At 37.5% G+C, this 22,449-nt stretch overlaps 1 protein-coding gene across 2 annotated transcripts in view; it reads right to left on the minus strand.

Moving 5' to 3' along the window:
• Positions 1 to 22,449, minus strand: part of KDM4C (lysine (K)-specific demethylase 4C) — a 379,345-nt gene that overhangs the window by 173,599 nt on the left and 183,297 nt on the right. For both annotated transcript variants that reach the window (XM_012647402.1, XM_012647399.1), the window contains exons 9-12: positions 10,576 to 10,769; positions 6,958 to 7,193; positions 4,598 to 4,917; positions 1,147 to 1,255 (exon numbers count right to left, since the gene is read on the minus strand). In XM_012647402.1, coding sequence (XP_012502856.1) covers positions 1,147 to 1,255; positions 4,598 to 4,917; positions 6,958 to 7,193; positions 10,576 to 10,769 — 859 coding nt within the window. The remainder of the gene's footprint in view (positions 1 to 1,146; positions 1,256 to 4,597; positions 4,918 to 6,957; positions 7,194 to 10,575; positions 10,770 to 22,449) is intronic.

A 22,449-nucleotide genomic window follows, 5' to 3' on the forward strand; every position in this document is an offset into this window, starting at 1 on the left:
GCAGTAAGTATTAATTACACAGAATTATCCTTTAATTATCTTGACACTAAGGGGAAAATGTACTGGATATAATAAAGTAGGAAAAAGAAGAGCTCAACATGATGATATATGAAAATAAACACAAATACATTTCATTACTTCTATTACTTGAGTCTGAATTCTGCCCCAGATTGGTTTTATAGAAACTACTACCATCCTTATCAGATTCCCTACACTCATGACCTTTTTCTTAACAAAACATGGGTAATAAGGGAGGACACTGAGCACAGTGTGAAAAATCTGTGAAAGATATCTATCTACTCTGATTACTTTGTGTAAAGCAAACAAGAAACTTGAACCCTATCGTTTTTCTCACTTGACAGCATCCTCATAGACGCATGACCTTCATTAACCATTTCCACCAGCAAAACTGGAGAATATCTCAAAGGAAGGCTCTTTACAGAAAACTTCCTTGATTTGGTCCTTTAAAGACAGAAAAAAATAAGGCACTCATGATGCTGAGACAAGAGAAACTTATTGGTCAATGGTCTGATTTTTAATATGAGGCAATAAAAACTTATTCTTTAAAAAAGGTAAAAAAGGCAAGCAGGTTAAATAAAAAGATAAATGTTACATCCAGGAATGGTAAGTAGTTAGAAATAAAACTACAATGCATCAAGCCACAACAGAGCAGTCTAGTTAAGGAGAAAAGGACGTTTCACCTCACATCAGGTACAATAGGATACAAGAAAGTATAAGGCACATAGTTTCTTACTCAAAGTGGTTAAATTAATTTAAAGGATTCAAGTGAAAAGTAAAGACGATGCAAAGAAACCTACAGCATGCTAATTCCATAATCTAACAATTTTAAATTAGAAATAAGTCTCCGCTTCTTCTGGAGAACCTTAAGATAAATGTCAGGAATGACCGATTGTATCCCATGATACAAAATAGACTTTTATCAGTAATATGGTTAGATTATATGAAGCAAGTCATCACCTCTAAAATCCAAATTCCTTCTGCCTATAAATTGTATATTACTTATGATCTACTAATAGTATGTATTCCTACGTGGTGAAATTTTTTTTGTCTAATGAGCAATTCTTTACAACAGTTTGTTATATCAAACATCTATACAGTGTTTAGATGAAAATGTCACCAGCTCACCTTCATCACTTGCTGCCTGCTGCTTCACAAGAGTCATTGGGGATCGTGCTGGAGGCTTACTGAGTGGATGGCGCCAACTCTTAGAGGTCTTGGTCTCTCCCTCTAATACCTGGTTACAGAACAAAAATGGGAGGGAAACGCCCATAATGAAAAACAAACAAAAAACTACAGTTCGCAACAATTCATGATAGCTTAATTATAAAGAAATCTTGTGCTTATTTACCTCTTAGGGAATTAGCCCTTTAAGAAATTTAAACTTAAAGTCAAAAGAAATAGGAATCCATTCTATTAGTATTTTTACTAAGAGGTCAATTAACTCTCCCTCCACTTCGTACTAAGATGCTAGCTGCAGTGCAGGATAAGCTTATAAAACTTGCAACAAGCACAGCAGTTAGCAAGTTTTCAAAAGTTCTTAAAACTAATCTAAATCTAGGATTACATACTCATAAAAATATAGGACTGTGGCATTTAGTCATCTCTGTGCTGTACCCAAGTACATTTGGCAGGTAACTTTACTTTTTATCCTCACAGAGACAGGAATCCTGCCAAGGTGAGGCTGTGTACTTCCTCCCGTTCAGAAACGAATCGCCATTTGTACGTCACATACAAAAAGGATCAAACAAGAAGCCAAAACTATTATTAACATTTTCTAATGATACTTGAAACCACTTAAACTTTACATAAAATTATCTGTCCTGGGCTCTCCACGCTGTCTTTTCCTTTCAAAGGTAGAAAGCCGCCTTCCAGCTAGGATCTACCTATAAAGTTTCTTGCCCTTGCAGTACAAAATAAAGGGGGAGACAGATCACAGAGAGTTGGAAACAAGTGAGTTTACATCAACAGCTGACTGTGAAAAAAGCAGTCTTAGGCTTCTTCCCTGTAAGGTGAAGAAGCATGACCAGACATGGGGCAACTACTCTCGCCTCTGACTCTGAAAGAGGATTCAGAATATGTCTAAGAGCATCTTATCAAAGCCACTGAGGATAGGAAAAGCAGGACAAAGTAATACAGAATGGAATTTATCAATGCTTATAAAAGCTAAAAATTAATGTAGGCAATTATCAATCAGTCAAAAACAAGAAATATTTGAGACCCTACCCTATTATGTACCACATTGCTCTAAATAGTTGGAGCTACAGCAGGAAAAATTATAATACATGAGGTTCCTGCTCTCAAGGAGTGTGCGTTACAGATGGGTAAGGAGACACACAATAAATAAGTAACAAGTAAAGCTTTATCAGGTACCATTCAGTACATATACAATGAAGAACAATAAAGGAAGACAAAGAAATAGAACGTGATGGGGAAGGGACAAGTTTATAGAGGGTAGTCAGAGAAAGTGCTGCAGACATAGTGACATTTGAGCGGAACTTTGAGTGTATACATATGGCTGGCTGTCTGGGGGAGAAGTATTTGGGGAGCAGGAATAGCATGTAAAGTGAGAACATACTTGCTATGTTCCAGGCAGAGGATGGAGCCCAAGATAGATGGATGGATAAGACAGCATTTAAAGCATAACATAGGCTGGGTGCGGTGGCTCACGCCTGTAATCCTAGCTCTCTGGGAGGCCGAGGCGGGCGGATTGTTTGAGCTCAGGAGTTCGAAACCAGCCTGAGCAAGAGCAAGACCCCGTCTCTACTAAAATTAGAAAGAAATTAATTGGACAACTAAAAAAATATATAGAAAAAAATTAGCCGGGCATGGTGGCACATGTCTGTAGTCCCAGCTACTCGGGACGCTGAGGCAGGAGGCCCAGGAGTTTGAGGTTGCTGTGAGCTAGGATGACGCCACGGCACTCTAGCCCGGGCAACACAGTGAGACTCTGTTTCAAAAAAAAAAAAAATAAAACATAATGTTTCTTCAGTAAATTGACTAATGCTGGCTGCTAATAGCGTACAAACAGCTTACCTGGTGTGAGAAAAGAATACCATGCAGCTCTTTGGAGAAGGGACAAGCCAAACCCTTAATAGCAGCATTTGCTTTCTCTGCTGTAAGTCTTTGCTCAGGAAAATGATAAAGGTGAAGTTCAATAGCACTATCTCTATAATGACCTCTTCTGAAAGCAAGGAAACTGAAAAGTTACTTTCAGCTCCTTCTAGTTTAAAGAATGTGACTAAATATAATTAAAGCAGGCATTTGACTCCTTCTCTACTGTACAATGAATCCCAATATCTGCTCAGTGACATTTAATCTTGACATGAAATCAGGTTATAAATTTTCTTTAATGGTATGTGAGTGCTGTTTTCAAACTTCTCTTAAATACCTTTTCAAATAAATCAGGTCTGTTTTTTCATTTTTCATATTTCTGATAAATATTAATTTTATAGAATAATAGAATATACAATCCCACATAAAATGATAAACACTATTGGGTCATATTAAGAAACTATATTTTATTTGACATTTTAAGACTACTGAGAAAGAGTATTCAAAGTTGCTGACCTTTTATGATCTCCCTTGCTACTACTCGAGGATACAAACAGGCCTGTGGTGAGCGTGAATGAGCAGGAGCAGTGTGCCTGTTCCACAGCCAGCTCGACTTATTAGCTCACACAATTACTCCTTACTCATCCACTTGAATTCTCTGAGCAGGCTGTATAGATCAAAAGGTATTGAATTCTGACAATCACTACACAAGTCCTAGCCCACCTGATCTACTTCTAATCTTATGGCTACAGGGAAAGTTTATGCTGAAAGTATGTAATATTAACACTGTACAACGACATCAGAGAAACAGGGAGGTCCTTTCCAAAAAGTCACAATGGGGAACTTGGTAATCTAGAGAGGTCTTGACTTTTCTGACAGGCAAAAGGCCTGTTTCTGAGAAGAGTGGGCAGGACCAGGAAAGGTCATGGCGGTTTGGGATGAGGGTCCATCCCAGAGGAAAGTGTGACCAGGTGAGTCCTAATGTTCAAACAGAAGCTGTGGGAAGTCTGGAACACAGAGATACTAAATGGTGACAAGAAGAGGTCAGAGCCCAGTAGGTGAATTCTGCCCAGGCTGGCGACTATTGCGGGTGATAGAACCGTTGTGTATCTTGACTGTATAAATGTCAATATGGGTATGATTTCATACTATAGTTTTCCAAGATGATAGTATTGGGGAAACTCAGTAAATAAAGGGTACACAGGATTCCTCTGTAGAATTTCCTACAATTGCATATAAACCTACAATTATCTCAATGTAAACAGCTTCATTTTTTTAAAAGGAAAAAGAATAAAAATTAAGCTTCAACATGTGGCCAAAAGCTCCACGTTCTGAATTATCACTGTGTGAGTCACAGCTCACAGAAGGCTTACCTCCCAGACATTGGAGGAATATGATTAAGACCCATAAATGTAACGTGTTATTTATTTGTGCCCTAAAACAAGAGTCTGCTGCACAGCATGTTGTTTTCAGAAAGCGCTCTCACCATACAATGGATAGAGTAACAATGATTATTGCCACATACGCTGGGGACTTTGAAGCCATTTCTCTCTCCACTGGAGACCACTGGGATTTCCCCAGGTTCAAGGCCACTCCCACGGCTCTCCACATCACTCTCCTCTCCCTCTGTTAACACCCCATTACTCTCTGCCGCTGAGGAAGACGATTCAGGTGACTTTGGCCATGAAAGCTTGGATGGATATGACTCCTCGGACTTCGCGTGGCCACTAGATAATGGCATGGCATCACCAGCCTCACTGGTTTTGGAAGGTGCACTTATGTCATAGGCTGTGTCATCATCAGTTTTAATTTCTTCTCTTATAGATGTATTTAAGCAGGTGTTTCCTGGGGAATAGAACAAAAGACTGTTAGTAAATCTTGCATTGTACTATTACTGGTAGAATTGTTAAATTACTCACAAGTGATTCTGTATCTTCTAATTTCCCCTCTAAACATCCATAAACCTTACTGTGAAAGGTCACCAAATCAACAGCCTGCCTTCATATTTGTTAAAGTGAGATCATGGACTTTGGGAAAGGAAAATATTTAATGACAAAACAAGGGATTAAAATGAGGTTCTACTACAGACCAACAGCAAAAGGTAAGGCAATTATAACAACTCTCCAAAGCAAAAGTAATTTGAAATCTATCTAAAAATAAGAATTATATCCCAATATATGATTCTAAGAGCTGCCACTGATGAAACATTCCAGCTCAGAGGATGTATGTAAATGATATACGTGAGGCTGCATGCTAATCTATTATCATACAGTGATGGCATGTAACAAGAGAAAATCACAAAGCACTTCTCATCCCCTGCCATCTCTATTCACCTTTTTTGCTTACACACGTGTGTATGGACTCCCACACATGCACACACAAACACGCAACACAAAACCAGCATCCTTTCTACCCACTGCTAGGTCTGATGGGTAACCCAGCCAAGTCTTCCACTCAAGTGTTCTGACAAGCCTCAAAACCTGGAGATCAAAATGCAAAGAACCATGTAGTGACATAACTAATAAAATTGGGTGCTGTTAGCCAAAACCATCCAGCAATTCAGTAGCTAATTAAACCTAGAAACCATGATAAGACACTATAATGAAATATCCATACATACTACATAAGTGTCTTCTCTGCATTTGTTACAATTCCCTTTCTTACCTTCTCCACTGTTCTACCTTGTATGCATTCATCGAAATTAAATTCAGATACCACCTATGCCAAGAAACCTTGCCTACCTAGCTCCTGTCTGTTTGGGATCCTTTCCTGCTAGACCAGGAACACCATATGTCAGCTCTATCATGCTACTTATCACACTGTATTGTACTTACGTGTTTAATTGTCTAGCTGTCCACGAAAGTATGAAGTCATTGGAAAAAAGGTTGCTATTAAACTCTATTTACACAGCTATTTCAACGTCAAAGGTAATAAGGCTGGAGAAGCAGCCAGGGACCAGTTTATTTAGGATTATATAAGGACTTTTTATTTTATTCTTGGTGGGATATACTAAGAAGATGGCAGGGACAAAACACAAGCTTTTTTTGTTTTGTTTTTAAAGGATCACTGTGACGGCCATATGGACAACTGATCAGCAGAGGGAATTGCAGAGGACGCTGGCAGCACCAGAAGGATGCCACTTCTAAAACAGTCCAGGCAAGAGACAGGTGACCTCAGTAAGGAGGAAGCAGGGGAGGAAGTCAGATTCAGGGATTCAAGGGAGTCCTGCAACCGAAGGGTTTACACAGGATGAGGAGTATGAGAAGAAGACAAGAATTAGCTCATTTATTAAAAAGAAAAAAACTCCAACAAATATTAAAGAGGCCAGGCATTAAAGCAGTTTCAAAGAACCATGCTATAAAAGGGAAAAGGGCAGAGCAGCTGAGACTTCTAGCTGACGGCTTTAATGCAGAGGAGCGGCCAGGGGGGCTATACATTCCATTTCACTAGACTGACTTTTTATTTTTGTTGTTCTTTTTAAAACCTTAATCTTTATTTTATTCTTAAATTCGGTCGAAAGCTAAGAAATTGCAAAGAATTATCTATAATTGGTTTTCTCTGCTCCATGTGAATTCAAGAGAAGCTTTCCAAAAATGTATTACATATTGTAAATTGAGTTGCACTAAAAAAAAAAATTTCATTTTAGAATCTTCTATTTTATTAAACCAAATAGGCCCTGCTAACTGTTTGTCTCACAATTCTGTTAAACATAGCAGCAGGGCTACTGACTTTTATAACATTCCCTTGGCCTCGTGCTCAGAGTTACCCTATAACTTTAGGTAGCTAAATTGGTTAAACTATGTGGACTACTAAGATATTTTTCCTAGTGAAGGTAGATTTAGGGCATTTGATCATCAACTACCTACAACTCAGCCATTTTCTCACCTGAAAGTCTGATAGTATCCGATAATTTCTGATCCACCTGCATCCTCCTAGCAGAGGTCTCTTCTGACAGTGCTTCTGAGTTGCCCAGCTTAGCTGCTGCATCTGGCTTTTCACAGACCTGGAGGTCATCAGTACCTGAGTCAGGGTTAGGGACCTCTGCACCACCAACTTCAGCTGACTCTTCCTCATCCTCCTCAGCCTTGGGCCTTTTAGAGTGAGACCTAGTGCACTGGAAGCTATTAACAAGAGAAGCAGTAGTCAGAGCAGAATGTTTGCAACAGATATGAAAAAACACATACAAATACAAATGTTATTTTCACTTGCTTAAAGAAGGAAAAAACTGTTGTTTTTTTTAATCACTATGCCAACATAATCTTCCCAATTGATGGATTAAATTTTAAAGCAAACTCTCAGTAACAATTTTAATAACAATTTACTAAAATTTAAATTCAAAAAACTGTAAATAATTGATTTTTTTTTTTTTTTTTTTTTTTTTTTGAGACAGAGTCTCACTCTTTTTGCCCAGGCTAGAGTGAGTGCCGTGGTGTCAGCCTAGCTCACAGCAACCTCAAACTCCTGGGCTCAAGTGATCCTTCTGCCTCAGCCTCCCGAGTAGCTGGGACTACAAGCATGCGCCACCATGCCCGGCTAATTTTTTCTATATATTTTTAGTTGGCCGATTAATTTCTTTCTAATTTTAGTAGAGGCGGGGTCTCCCTCTTGCTCAGGCTGGTCTCGAACTCCTGAGCTCAAACAATCCGCCCGCCTCGGCCTCCCAGAGTGCTAGGATTATAGGCGTGAGCCACCGCGCCCGGCCAATAATTGATTATTAAACATTGTTGTGAAATAGAGTCACTGCTAACATCTTTTTTTTTTTGAGACAGAGTCTCACTGTTTTGCCCGGGCTAGAGTGCCGTGGCATCATCCTAGCTCACAGCAACCTCAAACTCCTGGGCTCAAGCAATCCTTCTGCCTCAGCCTTCCGAGTAGCTGGGAGTACAGGCATGTACCACCATGCCCGGCTAATTTTTTTCTATGTATTTTTAGTTGTCCAATTAATTTCTTTCTATTTTTAGTAGAGACGGGGTCTCGCTCTTGCTCAGGCTGGTTTCGAACTCCTGAGCTCAAACAATCCGCCCGCCTCGGCCTCCCAGAGAGCTAGGATCACAGGCGTGAGCCACCGCGCCCGGCCACTGCTAACATCTTATATCAACTTATTATTTTCAGAGAGGACACTATTGTTATTTTCTTCCTCTTTTAGTATTTTTCAGCAAGTCATTTGATAGCTTTGTCATACATGCTTTATATATATGAAACAACATTTCTAACAATTAGGAACAATCACAAATCAACTCAAAGCAACAGTGGCTAAAACACACACATGCACACGCACACACGCACACACACACACACACACACACACACACACACACACAAGACTAAACACTGTAGGATGTCAGGGAGGGCAGAGATATGAAGAAAGGGGCTAGCCAGGGATAAACTATAGAAACCAGCTTTGGCTGCTGCCAATGACAGTAGCATCATCATCATCATCATCATCATCATCATCCCATTTATTTCAAACCCATCAGTGGCTGATGTGGGAAAATCTCAACCTTGCAAACAGCACAGTACATGTAAAATAAGAAGGCAGACCTCTCTTTGAGATTTCAGTGAATCATCCATTGGTTAGACTTCCCTGAATAGGGTATCACTGAAAAAAGATCAGCAATCTCTAAAATCAAGTCATAGGGCTGAGTATATTACAAGAGCAACTAAACATGAGGCTTTCTAACTAGGTAAGCAGACTCCATTGATTATTTTAACCTACTGACAGGAATTCCCAATCTGATCAATGTCATAGATTTAGGTTCTTTATCAACCCCAAAAGTCCTAAAGTGGTTAATAAGTAGGAGACCAGAACATATACCTCAATAGAGTGTTGTACTTTCCATTAGAGAACAATTCTCAAGATTTTATTGGTGTGTCTTCTCAACTCAGGATTGAATACTGTCTCCTTCTAAAGCTGGCTTTTTTTGTTCATTGTTTGGTAATGAGGATTAACACATATATCAAAGGCACTGACTCTCTAAATTGGTATTTCTCTAACTTCTTTGGAATGTAACCCATAGCGAGTTAAACATTTAAAAACAGACACAACAGATACACACACGCTCACACATCATGAGTTAATACTCATCCTTACCACATAGGAAGCACTACAGTACTTTTTATTCTGCCTTACTCCCTCATTTTAAAATGATGGTCCTGACTTACTAAATTGATTTGAAAACCGGAACTTTGAAATTCCTGCTGCAAACTACAGGGTGAAATACCAACACCGGAGTTTTGGTTCTGCTACTAACTAGCTCTGTGTTTCAAGTATTTCTCTTATAAAATGCGGAAGTTTGACTGCATGTTCTTAAGGTGCCTCTGCTCACTACCATTCTAAAACAGCGGAAAATGAGTGTCAGAGAAAAAAAAAAGAGTCAGAAAATAAACGTCAGAAGGGTGGGCAAAGAGGTAAAATTACAGTGTTATTTAGTTAATACTAAAAAAGTGGAAACAAGCTACAGGTCCAAACACAGGGGATTAGCTAAAAACATGCAGGAATCAAAAATTACATTGGAGTAAATCATTTAATTACATGAAAACACACGCATATAACTGGTCATCGAATTGTTAATAGAGCATGGCCTCAATTTTGGAAAGGTATGTATTATTATATAACATATAATAAATATATATGTAAAGGATATATACAAAATGTTAACACTGGTTATCTCTGGATAGTGAGGTTATGGGTGATTTAGGAATCCTTCATTATTCTTTTCCTTATTTTACAAATTTTCTCCAATGCACAAATATTACTTTTACAATCTGAAAGAAAAACAATGAGTAATATTGAAGAGGAAAATTTAATAGAAAATTGGAAAATATAAGATCATTTAAAGGAAGCCTAAGGACCTGAGCAACACAACACACACCATATTCTATGAGTTTTAAAGCAGCAAGATGCCCACGGCAGACCTAAAAGCTTTTGAAATGGCCCTGGCCGCAAAAATGGAATGGAGAATAAAGTTCATAAGGACAAATATGTTACAGAAACACCACATGCTCTGCTTTACATCTTACAGAAAAATAAGACCAAGTTATAAAATGTTAAAAAATATATTTTAGATGTATTATTTCAGATGTTTGAAAAATGAAGAAGATAAACACTAAAGTCAGAAGGAAAACTGGTAGCAAAATGAAAAAGTTAGAAATCAAGTCATTGAAGTTGATTAGAATATAGAGATGAATGGAGAAGACCAATACAACTACATAATACATTAGTCAAAGTGGTCAAAGAAATTCTATATTGTCGTATTTGCCATGTATAGCAACTTCAGGAATATTCTCAAACAAAATAATACACATCTCTTCCTTACTGCATTTATTTATTACACGTGCAAGAATTAAAAACACTTTGTCTCAAATTTTCAGGAAGATTAAGTAAAGGTAAGGTGACTAACTAGGAAAAGCAAATAAATAGCCTTTGAGAACACCATGTTCAATAACCCATTCATTTTAATTTAGTAAATAAGACAAGTAGGATGGAGGTAAGAGAATCATTACCTTCTAGATGCTTTTCTTACTTTCCTCCTCCTCTGCAGCCATGCTTTCACCTCGGGAGTGGATTCTGGAGTAGGCTTCGTGTGATCAATGGTGTAGATATCCTTTCCTTGTTTCCAAAGCTGATATCTGTCTGGCTGAAATTTCCTCACAAAGATATCCATTGAAATTTTCACCATGTCTTTCCTGCAAGTGCACTGAAACACAATGGGGTTGCAGTGCGTTAAACGTTTTGCTAGCAATATCAAGTCACACGTGCTTGGCACTTGAACGTATCATATGTGAATCTTTAGTCACTACGTAATTGAGGATAACCGTTTAAATTTTCAAACATTCTGTGAATGATAAACCCAATGTCTTCTGAATGGCGGTGAGAACCTATGTATTCACATTTGTAAATGGAAAAATAATATGTGAAAATGCTTTGTACACCTCACAGGGAATGATGTACAAAGAAGAACTAAAAGGAAAGAGCAAGTACTTGGAAGCATGCCTGCAAGAGGATTACCCTCCCATCACAAGCACATGTCAATGAGGCTGAGCATTGAAAGGTCTGCAAAGCTGAAAACCTGAGTTGTCAACAAACACAAGAACTCAATGAATGTGTAATTAGAATAATTCAAATAATGAGTTGAGATAAATTTACTCTGAAATATATTTTAAGTATATTTAGGTTTATTAACACATAAACTCTCTTAGGTAACCAAAAATAAGGAGCAAATGAACAGCCTCTTCTAGTAATAAATCATGTCACATATAACATTCAACACCATCAACAACAACATAACCATACCCACTGGCGAAAAGGTACAGGGTTAAGTTGAGATGCTGGAGGACCCCTGACTCCCCCATCAGTATGTATTGTTACAGCAAATAGTTGTCCTTGGTTAAAGAATTATGTATACATTTCATTCTTTGAGGTTTCCAGGGAACCCGTACCTAATTCTGTCTACAAGAATAGACGGTTACAAAATTTTTCTAAGACAAGCATGCTAAGCCCTAAGTTAGAAACAGACCTCTCTGAGCATACAAATTAAAGATAACATGTACAAAGTGAGAACACTGAGTCTGTGTACTACTCAAATCTACTTCTTCTAAATACAGAGAAGTGTGGTCAGGAGTGAAGCAGGAATAGCCTTGAAGTCCAGGATAGTTCCAGCTGCACGTTATCTGCTGGGCAGGCATTTTAATCAGCTTCTCCACCAAGGACCCAAACCCAGCTTCTGCCTTGCAAAAAAGCTCAAGGCAATGTCCGGCAGCAAAGAACAAACGTTGCTTTGCAAACATTGTCTGACAATGCCTCCCTTGTTGGAAGCAGCTTCTATTCTGTGAACTAACACGTCCACAGATTCCTTCAAGGCAAAGCCCTGCAAAACTCCTGAAACATTTCACGTCTCTTAGCTTATTTACCCAACAGTGGGAAAGTAAAGAACAGATTATTTTGATCCACTATGAACTTGATTCTCATGAATGCATAGTTATCAGTAACACCTTATAAAACAAGTTTCCTGGAAAGACTTCACACAAGGTTTAATCGGGTCTAGGTCAATGCTATGCATCAAGGTAGATATCATTTAAACGGTGGTACATAAATAGTGTAAAAGATTTAACTGATATACCTTGACAATCCCTAACACACCTGGACACACACTGAGCAGCCTTGACACAGAAAGATTCTCAATATCTGGGTGACATAATTATCACCTCCAATCATTAATTCTAAAGTCTTAATAATATCCAGTACCAAACTCCCTCCATAGAGTTCAAATCTGAATGGGCATTGCACTCAAAATAACTAAAACTTGCTACTTCAACTGCAAACAACATTCTGCCACTCTCAATGATACCACAATTCTTCCATTGTTTAACATTTGTCGTCTACGTTTTCTGGTCCATCCCTACTCTTCCACCCCTAGAAATTCAGCCTGTCTCTATTTACAATTAATTCTTCCTCTACAATGTCTCCTTCATCAATTCCTTCTGCCGGCATCCTTCTAGCTTCACTGTCAGACTTTAGATCCTAGCATAAGAGAGCTAAGTAACTCCTCTGCCTGAAGTCTCTCCTAGCATAAATCCATCATTCTAACTGTTACTTTAATCTCCCTCAAATATTTTGCAATCTTTCATTTCTGAGCTCAATAAGGTGTAATCCCCCTGCTTTGCCTTTAGAATAGAACCTAAACTCACGAACCTAGCATTGAAGAGTTCCAAGATTTAACTCCACCGGTGAGATTTTCAGGTCTCTCTTTCACTGCAAGTCAACATGAATATTCCTCTTCAACTCATGTCACGGGAACCCAAATGCACTATATGCTTCATTACCTCTGTACTTTTTGTTCCTACCACAACAACTTCATGCACCCATAGAAAATTCATCCTCAACTCTGAATATAAATTGTACCAACTATTCTTATGAACCCAATATTATTTATCTATACTACTGCATTCTATTATTAGTTATCTATAGCGAGAGTTCTAAGTTATATTGCTATAATTAGCTTGCCTTGGGAAGATGGAAAATGAGGATTCTGAGAAATTGAAAGATGTTTTGGTTTAAGATGCAATCTTCTGTCTAAAAGGACAAAAATAATCACTTGGACTCATCACCACAAACTTTCTTATTTTCTTACAATGTTACTAATTTTGCTTCATGAAGAAAAATAAAATAGTGATGCTTCCGCCTTTAATGAGCTAATTTAGGTCTGAGCATGATTACAGTTGTAAGATCCCTAGGAAAGATGGGCTGGTGAGGTGTTGAACATTATTTCTGAGGAAAATTGTCTTGAAAAAAAAAAAAAACTCTGAATTAATGTCCATCTAGTTTGTTCTCATGGTGCTATGAAACCTAATTTGTATACATTTGGATTCCACATTTTTAATAAGCTCAGAACTCAGTAGAAACCAACAGCAGGCAAGCCATGGTCAAACGGGAGTGTGCTCAAAGACTGGGCCAACGGTGTAGCTGGACAATCTTTTGCTAAATAGATTAGGCAGGTGAATCACAGATCCAATCAGCCAACTCAGCAGAAGCCAGGAATACAGATGTGGTTATCCAGGAGAGCTCTGTGTAGTGCCTAAAAGACTGGATGCAAACACCAAGTTCAACACGGACTACCTGTATAACCTTGAGCAACTCGTTTAACCTTTCTGTGCCTCAATTCCCCCCACCAGAAAAACTGGGAGTAACAATGGTAACTATCTTTATGGGGCTGGTACAAGGACTAAACGTTTTGTACTTATATTATAAAACACTGCTACAGATCATAGATAACAGCTTATTCTTAAAAAATAGGATATGCCTTATAGTAGTTTGACCACAAGAACATAGAGGTTCCTAGTGTTATTATATTTTACTGTACTGAAACGGTTGAAGCGACAAAGGAAGCAAAAATCAGAATTGCTGTGGCTAACAAAATGGCATGAGGGTCAAGGATTAGTGCACGGGTGGTTTTGAAAAATAAACAGGAAGAGCAATTCCGTAACTCTAAGGATATCCTGGGGGATTGAGAGATATTATAAGAGGACTCAGCACTTTTTGGGGCAAGACAGATGCAGTGCACATCCAGTTCCTGTTTGGAGCATATGTTGAAATCAGATTCAAATCCTTAGCTTCCTATCTTGAATAAATCATAAAGGAGAGAGAATAAATGTTCAAAATTTAAAGGGAATTGCCCACTCTCTTAGAAATTACTCATCGCCCAACAATTATGAAAAGAACCCAATGAATTAGACTTACTGAACAGGACACACAGGAAGAGCCAATGATGAATACTCTTAAACATTTAAAAATGTCCAAATGAAATACATATTGTTGTCTTCTGGCAAGGCATGAGTAGTTGGTGTGTCTTTAAACTTACCCTAACTCATCCTATCCTTTCAACCTAAGATACTATCCTTTGTAATAACCAATATATTAAGGTCATTAAATATGCAATGCCTGATTTCAAATCAAAAGTGTAGTTTATTGTATCTCAAATAAGAAGCAGTACAATTACTCAAAGTATGAGCCTAAACCATTGACACAGTTTTGCCATCTTAACAGTTGCTTATTTATGCCAGCAGCGAAAAAGCCTGGTAAGCCAGTGGTGATGAAATCGTGAAAGGCGTTTTCTACAGCTCGCTCAGAATTGAATATTCTTCCTCAAAAGAAGTGGTCTAAAGCCTGGAAGAAGTGGTAGTCAGTTGGTACAAGGTCTGGTGAATACAGTGGATGACAGAGAGTTTCCAAGTCCTGCCTCTATAGTTCAAGCAGCGTTGTTTGTGTGACATGTGGTCAAGCATTGTCTTGCAAGACAATTGACTTGTCTCTATTGACCAATCTCAGCTGCTTGATCACAAGCATCCTCATCATTTCCTCCAACTGGTTGCAGTAGATCTGCTGTAATTGATTGACCAGGTTTCATGAAGCTGTAGTAGATAATACCAGCGCTGGACCACCAAACAGACACCATTGGCTATTTTTGATGAATATTTGGTTGTAGACTATGTTTCGGCACTTCATCTTTATTCAACCATTGTGCCAAACGCTTGCGACTGTCAAAAAGAATCCATTCTTCATCATACGTAACGATATGGTATAGAAATGGTTTCCCTGATGTTTAACAGCAAAGAAAGGCAAGCTTCGAAATGATTTCTCTTCAGACACTCATTTAATTCATGCGGAACCCATCAATCCAGCTTCTTTACCTTGCCAATTTGTTTAAAATGGTCCAATATTGCTGGAATGGTAACATCAAACCTTGCTGCTAATTCACGCGTAGGCGGAGATGGATTCGCATCCACAACAGCTTTCAGCTCATCATTATCCACCTTGGTCTCAGGTCACCCTTGTGGGGCTTATTTTGAAGATTAAAATCACCAGAATTGAACATCTCAAACCATAGATGTATATCCTTCCCAAACACTTCACTGATATTTTGAGCTGTTTTTGACTTATTCCTGGTTTCACAAAAATTGCTCTAAAAAAAATTTGAAAGATAATCATAAGCCAAAATACGTGTTTGAAAGACCGAGGATGTACTTTCACAATAAAAATAAAACTAGAAGTGTCAAAGTGAAATGTCAGAGATAGCAACTGTAAAACGTAGCACTTAAGGAAATCGGACATTTCATAATTAGCAACCTAATAATTATATTTAACAATAAAAATGACTCATACTAAAAAAGGCCAAACAACATACTTATAGCAATTTCCTTAAGAAATTCAAATGAAGAACTGAAAACTTTGACTTTAAGTGCCCTATGTTTTTAATCGAATTCTACCCCTCCCCCCAAAATATTGTTGCTCTTAAAGGTCATCAGATAATTATCTTCGATTGCTACATTGGAACAGAACTATAGTGTGAAAGAAGCATCTACTGTCTGTGCTATCCAACACACAGTAAAAGTACCTGACATCCCCCAATATATAGCCTATGAAAATATGAAACTACATACACAAAATTTTTTTTTTTTTTTGAGACAGAATCTCACTCTTTTACCCGGGCTAGAGTGAGTGCTGTGGCGTCATCCTAGCTCACAGCAACCTCAAACTCCTGGGCTCAAGCGATCCTCCTGCCTCAGCCTCCCCAGTAGCTAGGACTACAGGCATGTGCCACCATGCCCAGCTAATTTTTTCTATATATTTTTAGTTGTCCAATTAATTTCTTTCTAATTTTAGTAGAGACAGGGTCTCGCTCTTGCTCAGGCTGGTTTCGAACTCCTGAGCTCAAACAATCCGCCCGCCTCAGCCTCCCAGAGAGCTAGGATTACAGGCGTGAGCCACCGCGCCCGGCCCTGTACACAAAATTTTTAAATCTCAAATGTTCAATGGAATTGCCATTCACTAGCTTTGAGAACCTGCTTTCTTTAGCTGAGACAAGAATTAAAAGAATGTGTTATTAACATAGTTACTATTCATAATTCAAAATGCATAATTATTCATTATTTCTACATTAATTAGTAACAAAGAGTGCTAAGTGTTAAGGCACTACAGCACTTCTTACATAACCAAGAATGTGACTAATGTAGCGAGGCCTAACGTGTGTGTGTGTGTGTGTGTGTGTGTGTGTGTGTATACTTTTTTTTTTTTTTTGAGACACGGTCTCGCTCTGTCACCCCAGCTACAGTGCAGTGGCATCATCGTAGCTCACAGCAACCTCAAATCCTGGGCTCAAACAATCCTCCTGCCTCAGCCTCCTGAGTAGCTGGACTACAGGTGTGCGCCACCAAGCCTGACTAATTTTTTTATATTTTTAGTAGAGATGAGGTCTCACTGTTGCTCTAGCTGGTCTCGAACTCCTGATCTCAAACGATCCACCCGCCTCGGCCTCCCAGAGTGTTACGATTACAGGCGTCAGCCACCGCACCTGGCCCAGACATGTAATTTTATTCTAAATCATCAAACTATAATCTCATAGTCGTATAGATAATTTAGTAAGGGGCAAGTTTAGATACTTTAGTAAAAATGAAAATAAAAAGTGAGCCTTTAACGACCAGACTTTTGACCAACTAATCTACAATCTATTCGTTATCCTTCCAAGTTTGTGTCTCTCTCATTTCTTCCTGTTCTTTAATTCTTTTATCCATTTTCAACTTAGTCACGTCCAAACACTAACCCCTCTTCTGGTGCATTCTTGGAACATGTAGTTTGCTAGCAAGAAAACATACTATGTTGCTATTAACCCACAAGTACTCCTGAATCTTCATCTTTACCTCACATCTACAAAAACATCCACCCAATATAAAAGGAAGTTCCCACTGCATTATACCAAACTCGAATGAGAAAAAGGGCCAGCTCTTCTAGAGCCACCCCACAACTCAACGTGAATTTATAGGCTTCCAGGAATCCCAAGACTTTCTCTGCTATATTTATGCCTGGTTAATTCTCATTCTAAATAGAAGGACGAAAAATATGTTGCAATATACACTCAAATTTATCAACTTATCAAATTTACCAATTAACTTACAGATATATAGCCTAACTTAAAGGATTATCAATAGATATTAAATAAAAATAATTTTAGGAAATGGATGTATTATGCAGGGCAAAGCAAATATATGCCGACATGACATTTTATTAATACTAACTGCACAAGTTTTGAGCGAATGAAATATCATAAATATTATTGAAGAATTTGTGTTCCTTAAACATTCAGGAGATAATTAATAATGAATATAAGTATTTAATGTACTGATTAACTAGAAATATGTAAACATATATAATTAACTTGTAACATTGATTTATTTCATCTATATACTCATAAAATGTTTGCTCATTCGCACATGTACCCTCTTATACAATTTTGGAAGAAAATGATTATAATAATCTTAATTTAAAAGAATTATTTTAACACAAGAAACTGAATTTTAAAACTGTAGATCTAATTTAGGTGAAAACATAATATCTGAATAGCACTTTGGTTTCCTGGGTTGCATTTCATATAATGTTAGTCGAAGACAAATAATAGACATGAAAAGTAAACTACAGACTTATATTTGTACTGACTGAGCAGGGGGAAAAAAAGAAATACAATTCTAAGATCAATATTAATCAACAAATTCAGTATATAAAGAGTGCAAAGGCCAGTTCCTTTTACCCTTATATCCATTAATGAATCATAGTCGGCAGAAGACCTAAATACCCTTATTCTCCCCTGGACTGGCCTAGAGAGCTCAAAAACCCCTGACTTTCTCGCGGTGCACAATGCATTTGAAGACTCCTGAGAGTCCCAGAATAGGGACCCCGAGAATATTTCTAAAATTCTGAGTTATGTTTTTACAGACTTGAAGAAGAACATAGATTTTTTAAATTTCCCTAAAGGATAAAAAGATATTTCACATAGCAATAGTAAAAAAGTATGATTCCAGAACTGAATTTCTTATTCTAATTTTTAAAAAACCACTATTATGAGTTATTTCAGATACTTTGCCCTATCTGACTTTCCCATACCACTCTATTTTTAAACCATAAAAATACACACTATGTCTGTCTTATGGAGAAGTATATTCTAGGTGCCATAGAATAAGAGGCCCTTAAAAATATTTGTTACATAAACTTTTGTCAAAACATGTGAGGATGTACTCACCATCAAATTGGTATTAACTGATCAACACATAAGTGCACATATAAGAATAACATTTATTGGATGTCAGGCAGGGGGGAGGGGGATGGAGGGAATGGGTAAATTCACACCTAATGGGTGCAATGCACGCCATCTGGGGGATGGACATGCTTGAAGCTCAGACTTGGGGGGTGAGGAGGGGCAAGGGCAACATACGTAACCTAAACATCTGTACCTCCATAATATGCTGAAATTAAAAAAAAAAAAAACCATGTGAAGAAACAGAGAGAGGCTCAGAGGATTTACATTAATTATCCTGAGGTCATACCCCTAATAGGTAATGCAGCCTTTTCCAGGTTCAAATCTAGTACTTCTATACTCTTGACCACTCTACTGTGGAAATTCCAAAACTAAAACATGTTCGATACATTTAAGATATTTTATAATATAAATGTGGGCCAAATTTTTTCATCTTGAATTTCTTTATCTATGATCCATAACCAAACTGAAATAGTAGCCAAGAACAAATGTTTGGGGCTCACTACATTTGCTTTCTAGGCATAGGATCATGCCGTATGGATAGGAGTTTAACCAGCCTAGCTAACAATGTTCCAAAATAAGTTTGCTCCTCTCCTCCTACTTCAAATAGGCTCAGATTAATTTCTGCGGGATATGTGCAGGCTTCTCAATGCCAGGATGTGTCTCCCTTATAAAGTAAGGCAATTATAAAGCAATTTAAGGTATGAGACTAGAAACTCAATCTTTCTGACCCACAAGAACACTGTTCAAACAGACAAAGAAAAACTATGCAAAAAGAAAGAGAATTGATTCAAATAGTTTGCTCCAGGGGTCTCCAAAAGATTCTCTACAAATTATTTTTAGAATTCCTGCTTCTCAACACTTACCTGAATATCTGATAGAAAGGTTGTGGAAGTTCAGAGTTACAGATATTAAACAATTTGCTCCTGCTGTGCCATGAAAGACACAGCATGAAATTGAACCATTTAGCATTCAGAGGTAGATGAAGATATTTTGTTCTGAATGCATGCACTCCATGTCACACATTATATGGATGATAAATTTGGGTAACATTAGATAAAAAAAAAAAAATAGGTCTCTGCAAACTCTTAGGGTTCTAATTTTTTTATGAATATAAATATTTTTTATAAAAATGAATGACATCATATATGAGGGCAGACAGAAATGGTATGGATGTATACTGTTGTATATAATCCTTTTACTAAATGTTTTGATGAAAATGTTCTGATACATTGACTTCCATGTTGGAGATGCTTTCAGGTATTTCTTTTTAAATGACTAAGTGGACACAATTACAAGTTCATTCTGCACCCAAAAAGAACCTTAGGAAGTAAAGCACCTACTTGAATCATCATAACTCATCGATGAGAAACTGAGGCACAAAAACACCAAGTGACTTGCTAGATGTCACAAGGATGGTAACTGGGGAAAAGAAATGTTCAAGCAATGCAAGATTGAATATCCTACCCATCAGCCTCTCTGGGATTGTCAACTTCCCATTCACTGAGCAACCTCTGAGTACATAGGAACATAAAGAGTAACCCAAGGGCCTGAACACAGAACTTGCTCTCTTCAAGGTCTCACAATAGGATGCTGGCCGAATTGAATACCATCTGACTGGCGTTGGGGACATTCACCTTTTTCCACTGAATCTGAGATAAAGGCAGCAAAACTCTTGCTTGGGAGAAACAAAAATAACTTACACCTTTTGAAAAAATTCTGGGTTACCATATTTTTAAATGCTATATGTTATATGGAATTTTGAACATGAGTCTCTAGAAAAATGAAAACTTGATTTATTTAGCAGTCATGTCATAAACACTATCCTGAACTCCATGTACTCTGATTACATGTCACCTACCCCTGAAAACTCTCTGGTACCACTTCTAAAACAGGAAACAACCTAATGAAAGATAACTAGACCAAAAAATGAATGCTTTTAGGAGAAAGTATAATTTATTTTAAGGCTTTCTAATGTTATCAACATAGTCAGAAATTGGGCACTAAACAATAAAAGGAAAACAAATAATTTTTTAGAAATAAAAATTTTAAAATTAAGTAATATCACATATTTTTTAGCCACACTTCTAAAGAAAAACATGCAGCACTACTATAAGTAAATAACTCAGCAACTCATGTCCACATTATCTAACAATCCCCGCCTTCTCACTCATGTGTGATATGTCTGGCACTATATTTACTCTGTTATTAATTCTGTAAGATGACTTAAAGTGGAAAAGAGACAGATACAATCAACTTGAATCAGAGAAAGACAAACAGAAGACAGAAAAACACACACTGGATTTTAAGTATTCTTTACAATTTCTTTCCAGCCAAATTTAACACACTAACAATCAGGAAAAATATGGAGAAGTATTTCTTGAAAGAAGATTCATTATTATTCTAAGAAATCAAACTGAGAAGAACAGGATTTAAATCAGTTTAAATCCAACAGGTATCCAACATGCAGAACTAACTTCCATGACTGTTACCATTAGTTGCTTGATTCTAGACTCAAAAATAGCAAAGTGAAGCTGTATTTAACCAATCTGTGACATATTCACAATAAATCATGCCAACAATTTGGCAACATATATAAAAACACTTAAAATATGTAACAATATTTTAAAATACAAATCATCTATGACCAGTAACATCACAACTGGTGATGTTTTCCTAGGGAAATAATTTTGAATTAATATACCAACTTAACTTAAACAATGGTCAGTTCAGCTATATTTATCAAAGATCTTAAAAGTGGAGCGGGAGGACCTTTTCTGGTACTCCTGTAAAAAATCAGGGTATAGACATGAAAACTGATTTTATGGAAGGATATTTAACGGTATGCAAAGGCATTGCCATCAGTGGAGAAAATAGGGCATACACGTATGAGCATATATGCATGTGTACCTATGATAAACATATATATGTAAGAGATTGATTAATTTTCTTATGTCTAATTTTGAGAGGTGGGTGGGAGACAAGGGTGGTGGGTACAATAGAACTGAGAAGCACTGGAAGGAGGCTGATTGGGCTGAAACCCCATACTTGGAGTGGAAATATGAGCAAAAATTGCTCAACAGACGGATCAATCCCTTTCTTAAAGGATGTAAAGTTTCTCTCTCACACTTTATCTCTCTGTATTTATTTCAAACCAAAAAAGTGTTTCGTTTCATATCACATTGTCCTTTTCCCTTCAGATCACTTACCACAATAAGCAATCATACTTTGTGTATTTTTAGTTAACAGCTGTTTCCACCTCTAGAATGTACATTCTGTAAGGACAGGGCTCAGGTCTGTTTTATCACTAGACATCTATCACCAGCACATAGTTCATGTTCCATAAATATTAGGTGTCAATAATGTAAGAAACAATTTGACAAAATGAAAATTGAAATCTAATGTCAACTAATCATATTTGGATTATTTAATAACTTCATTTCTATTTACATAAGTTATTTTAAAATTGAATTACTTGATCATTGTGTAGAATCCTTGATTAGAAGACCTTAAAGGATTGTAGTAAAGAAGTAAATAGGGCACTCTGGGAGGCCGAGGCGGGTGGATCGCTCAAGGTCAGGAGTTCGAGACCAGCCTGAGCAAGAGCGAGACCCCATCTCTACTAAAAATAGAAAGAAATTATCTGGACAACTAAAAATATATACATAGAAAAAATTAGCCAGGCACGGTGGCGCATGCCTATAGTCCCAGCTACTCGGGAGGCTGAGGCAGGAGGATCCCTTGAGCCCAGGAGTTTGAGGTTGCTGTGAGCTAGGCTGATGCCACGGCACTCTAG

Source organism: Propithecus coquereli, unplaced genomic scaffold (genome assembly GCF_000956105.1).
Source record: "Propithecus coquereli isolate 6110/MARCELLA unplaced genomic scaffold, Pcoq_1.0 Scaffold267, whole genome shotgun sequence".
Classification (NCBI taxonomy): domain Eukaryota; kingdom Metazoa; phylum Chordata; class Mammalia; order Primates; family Indriidae; genus Propithecus; species Propithecus coquereli.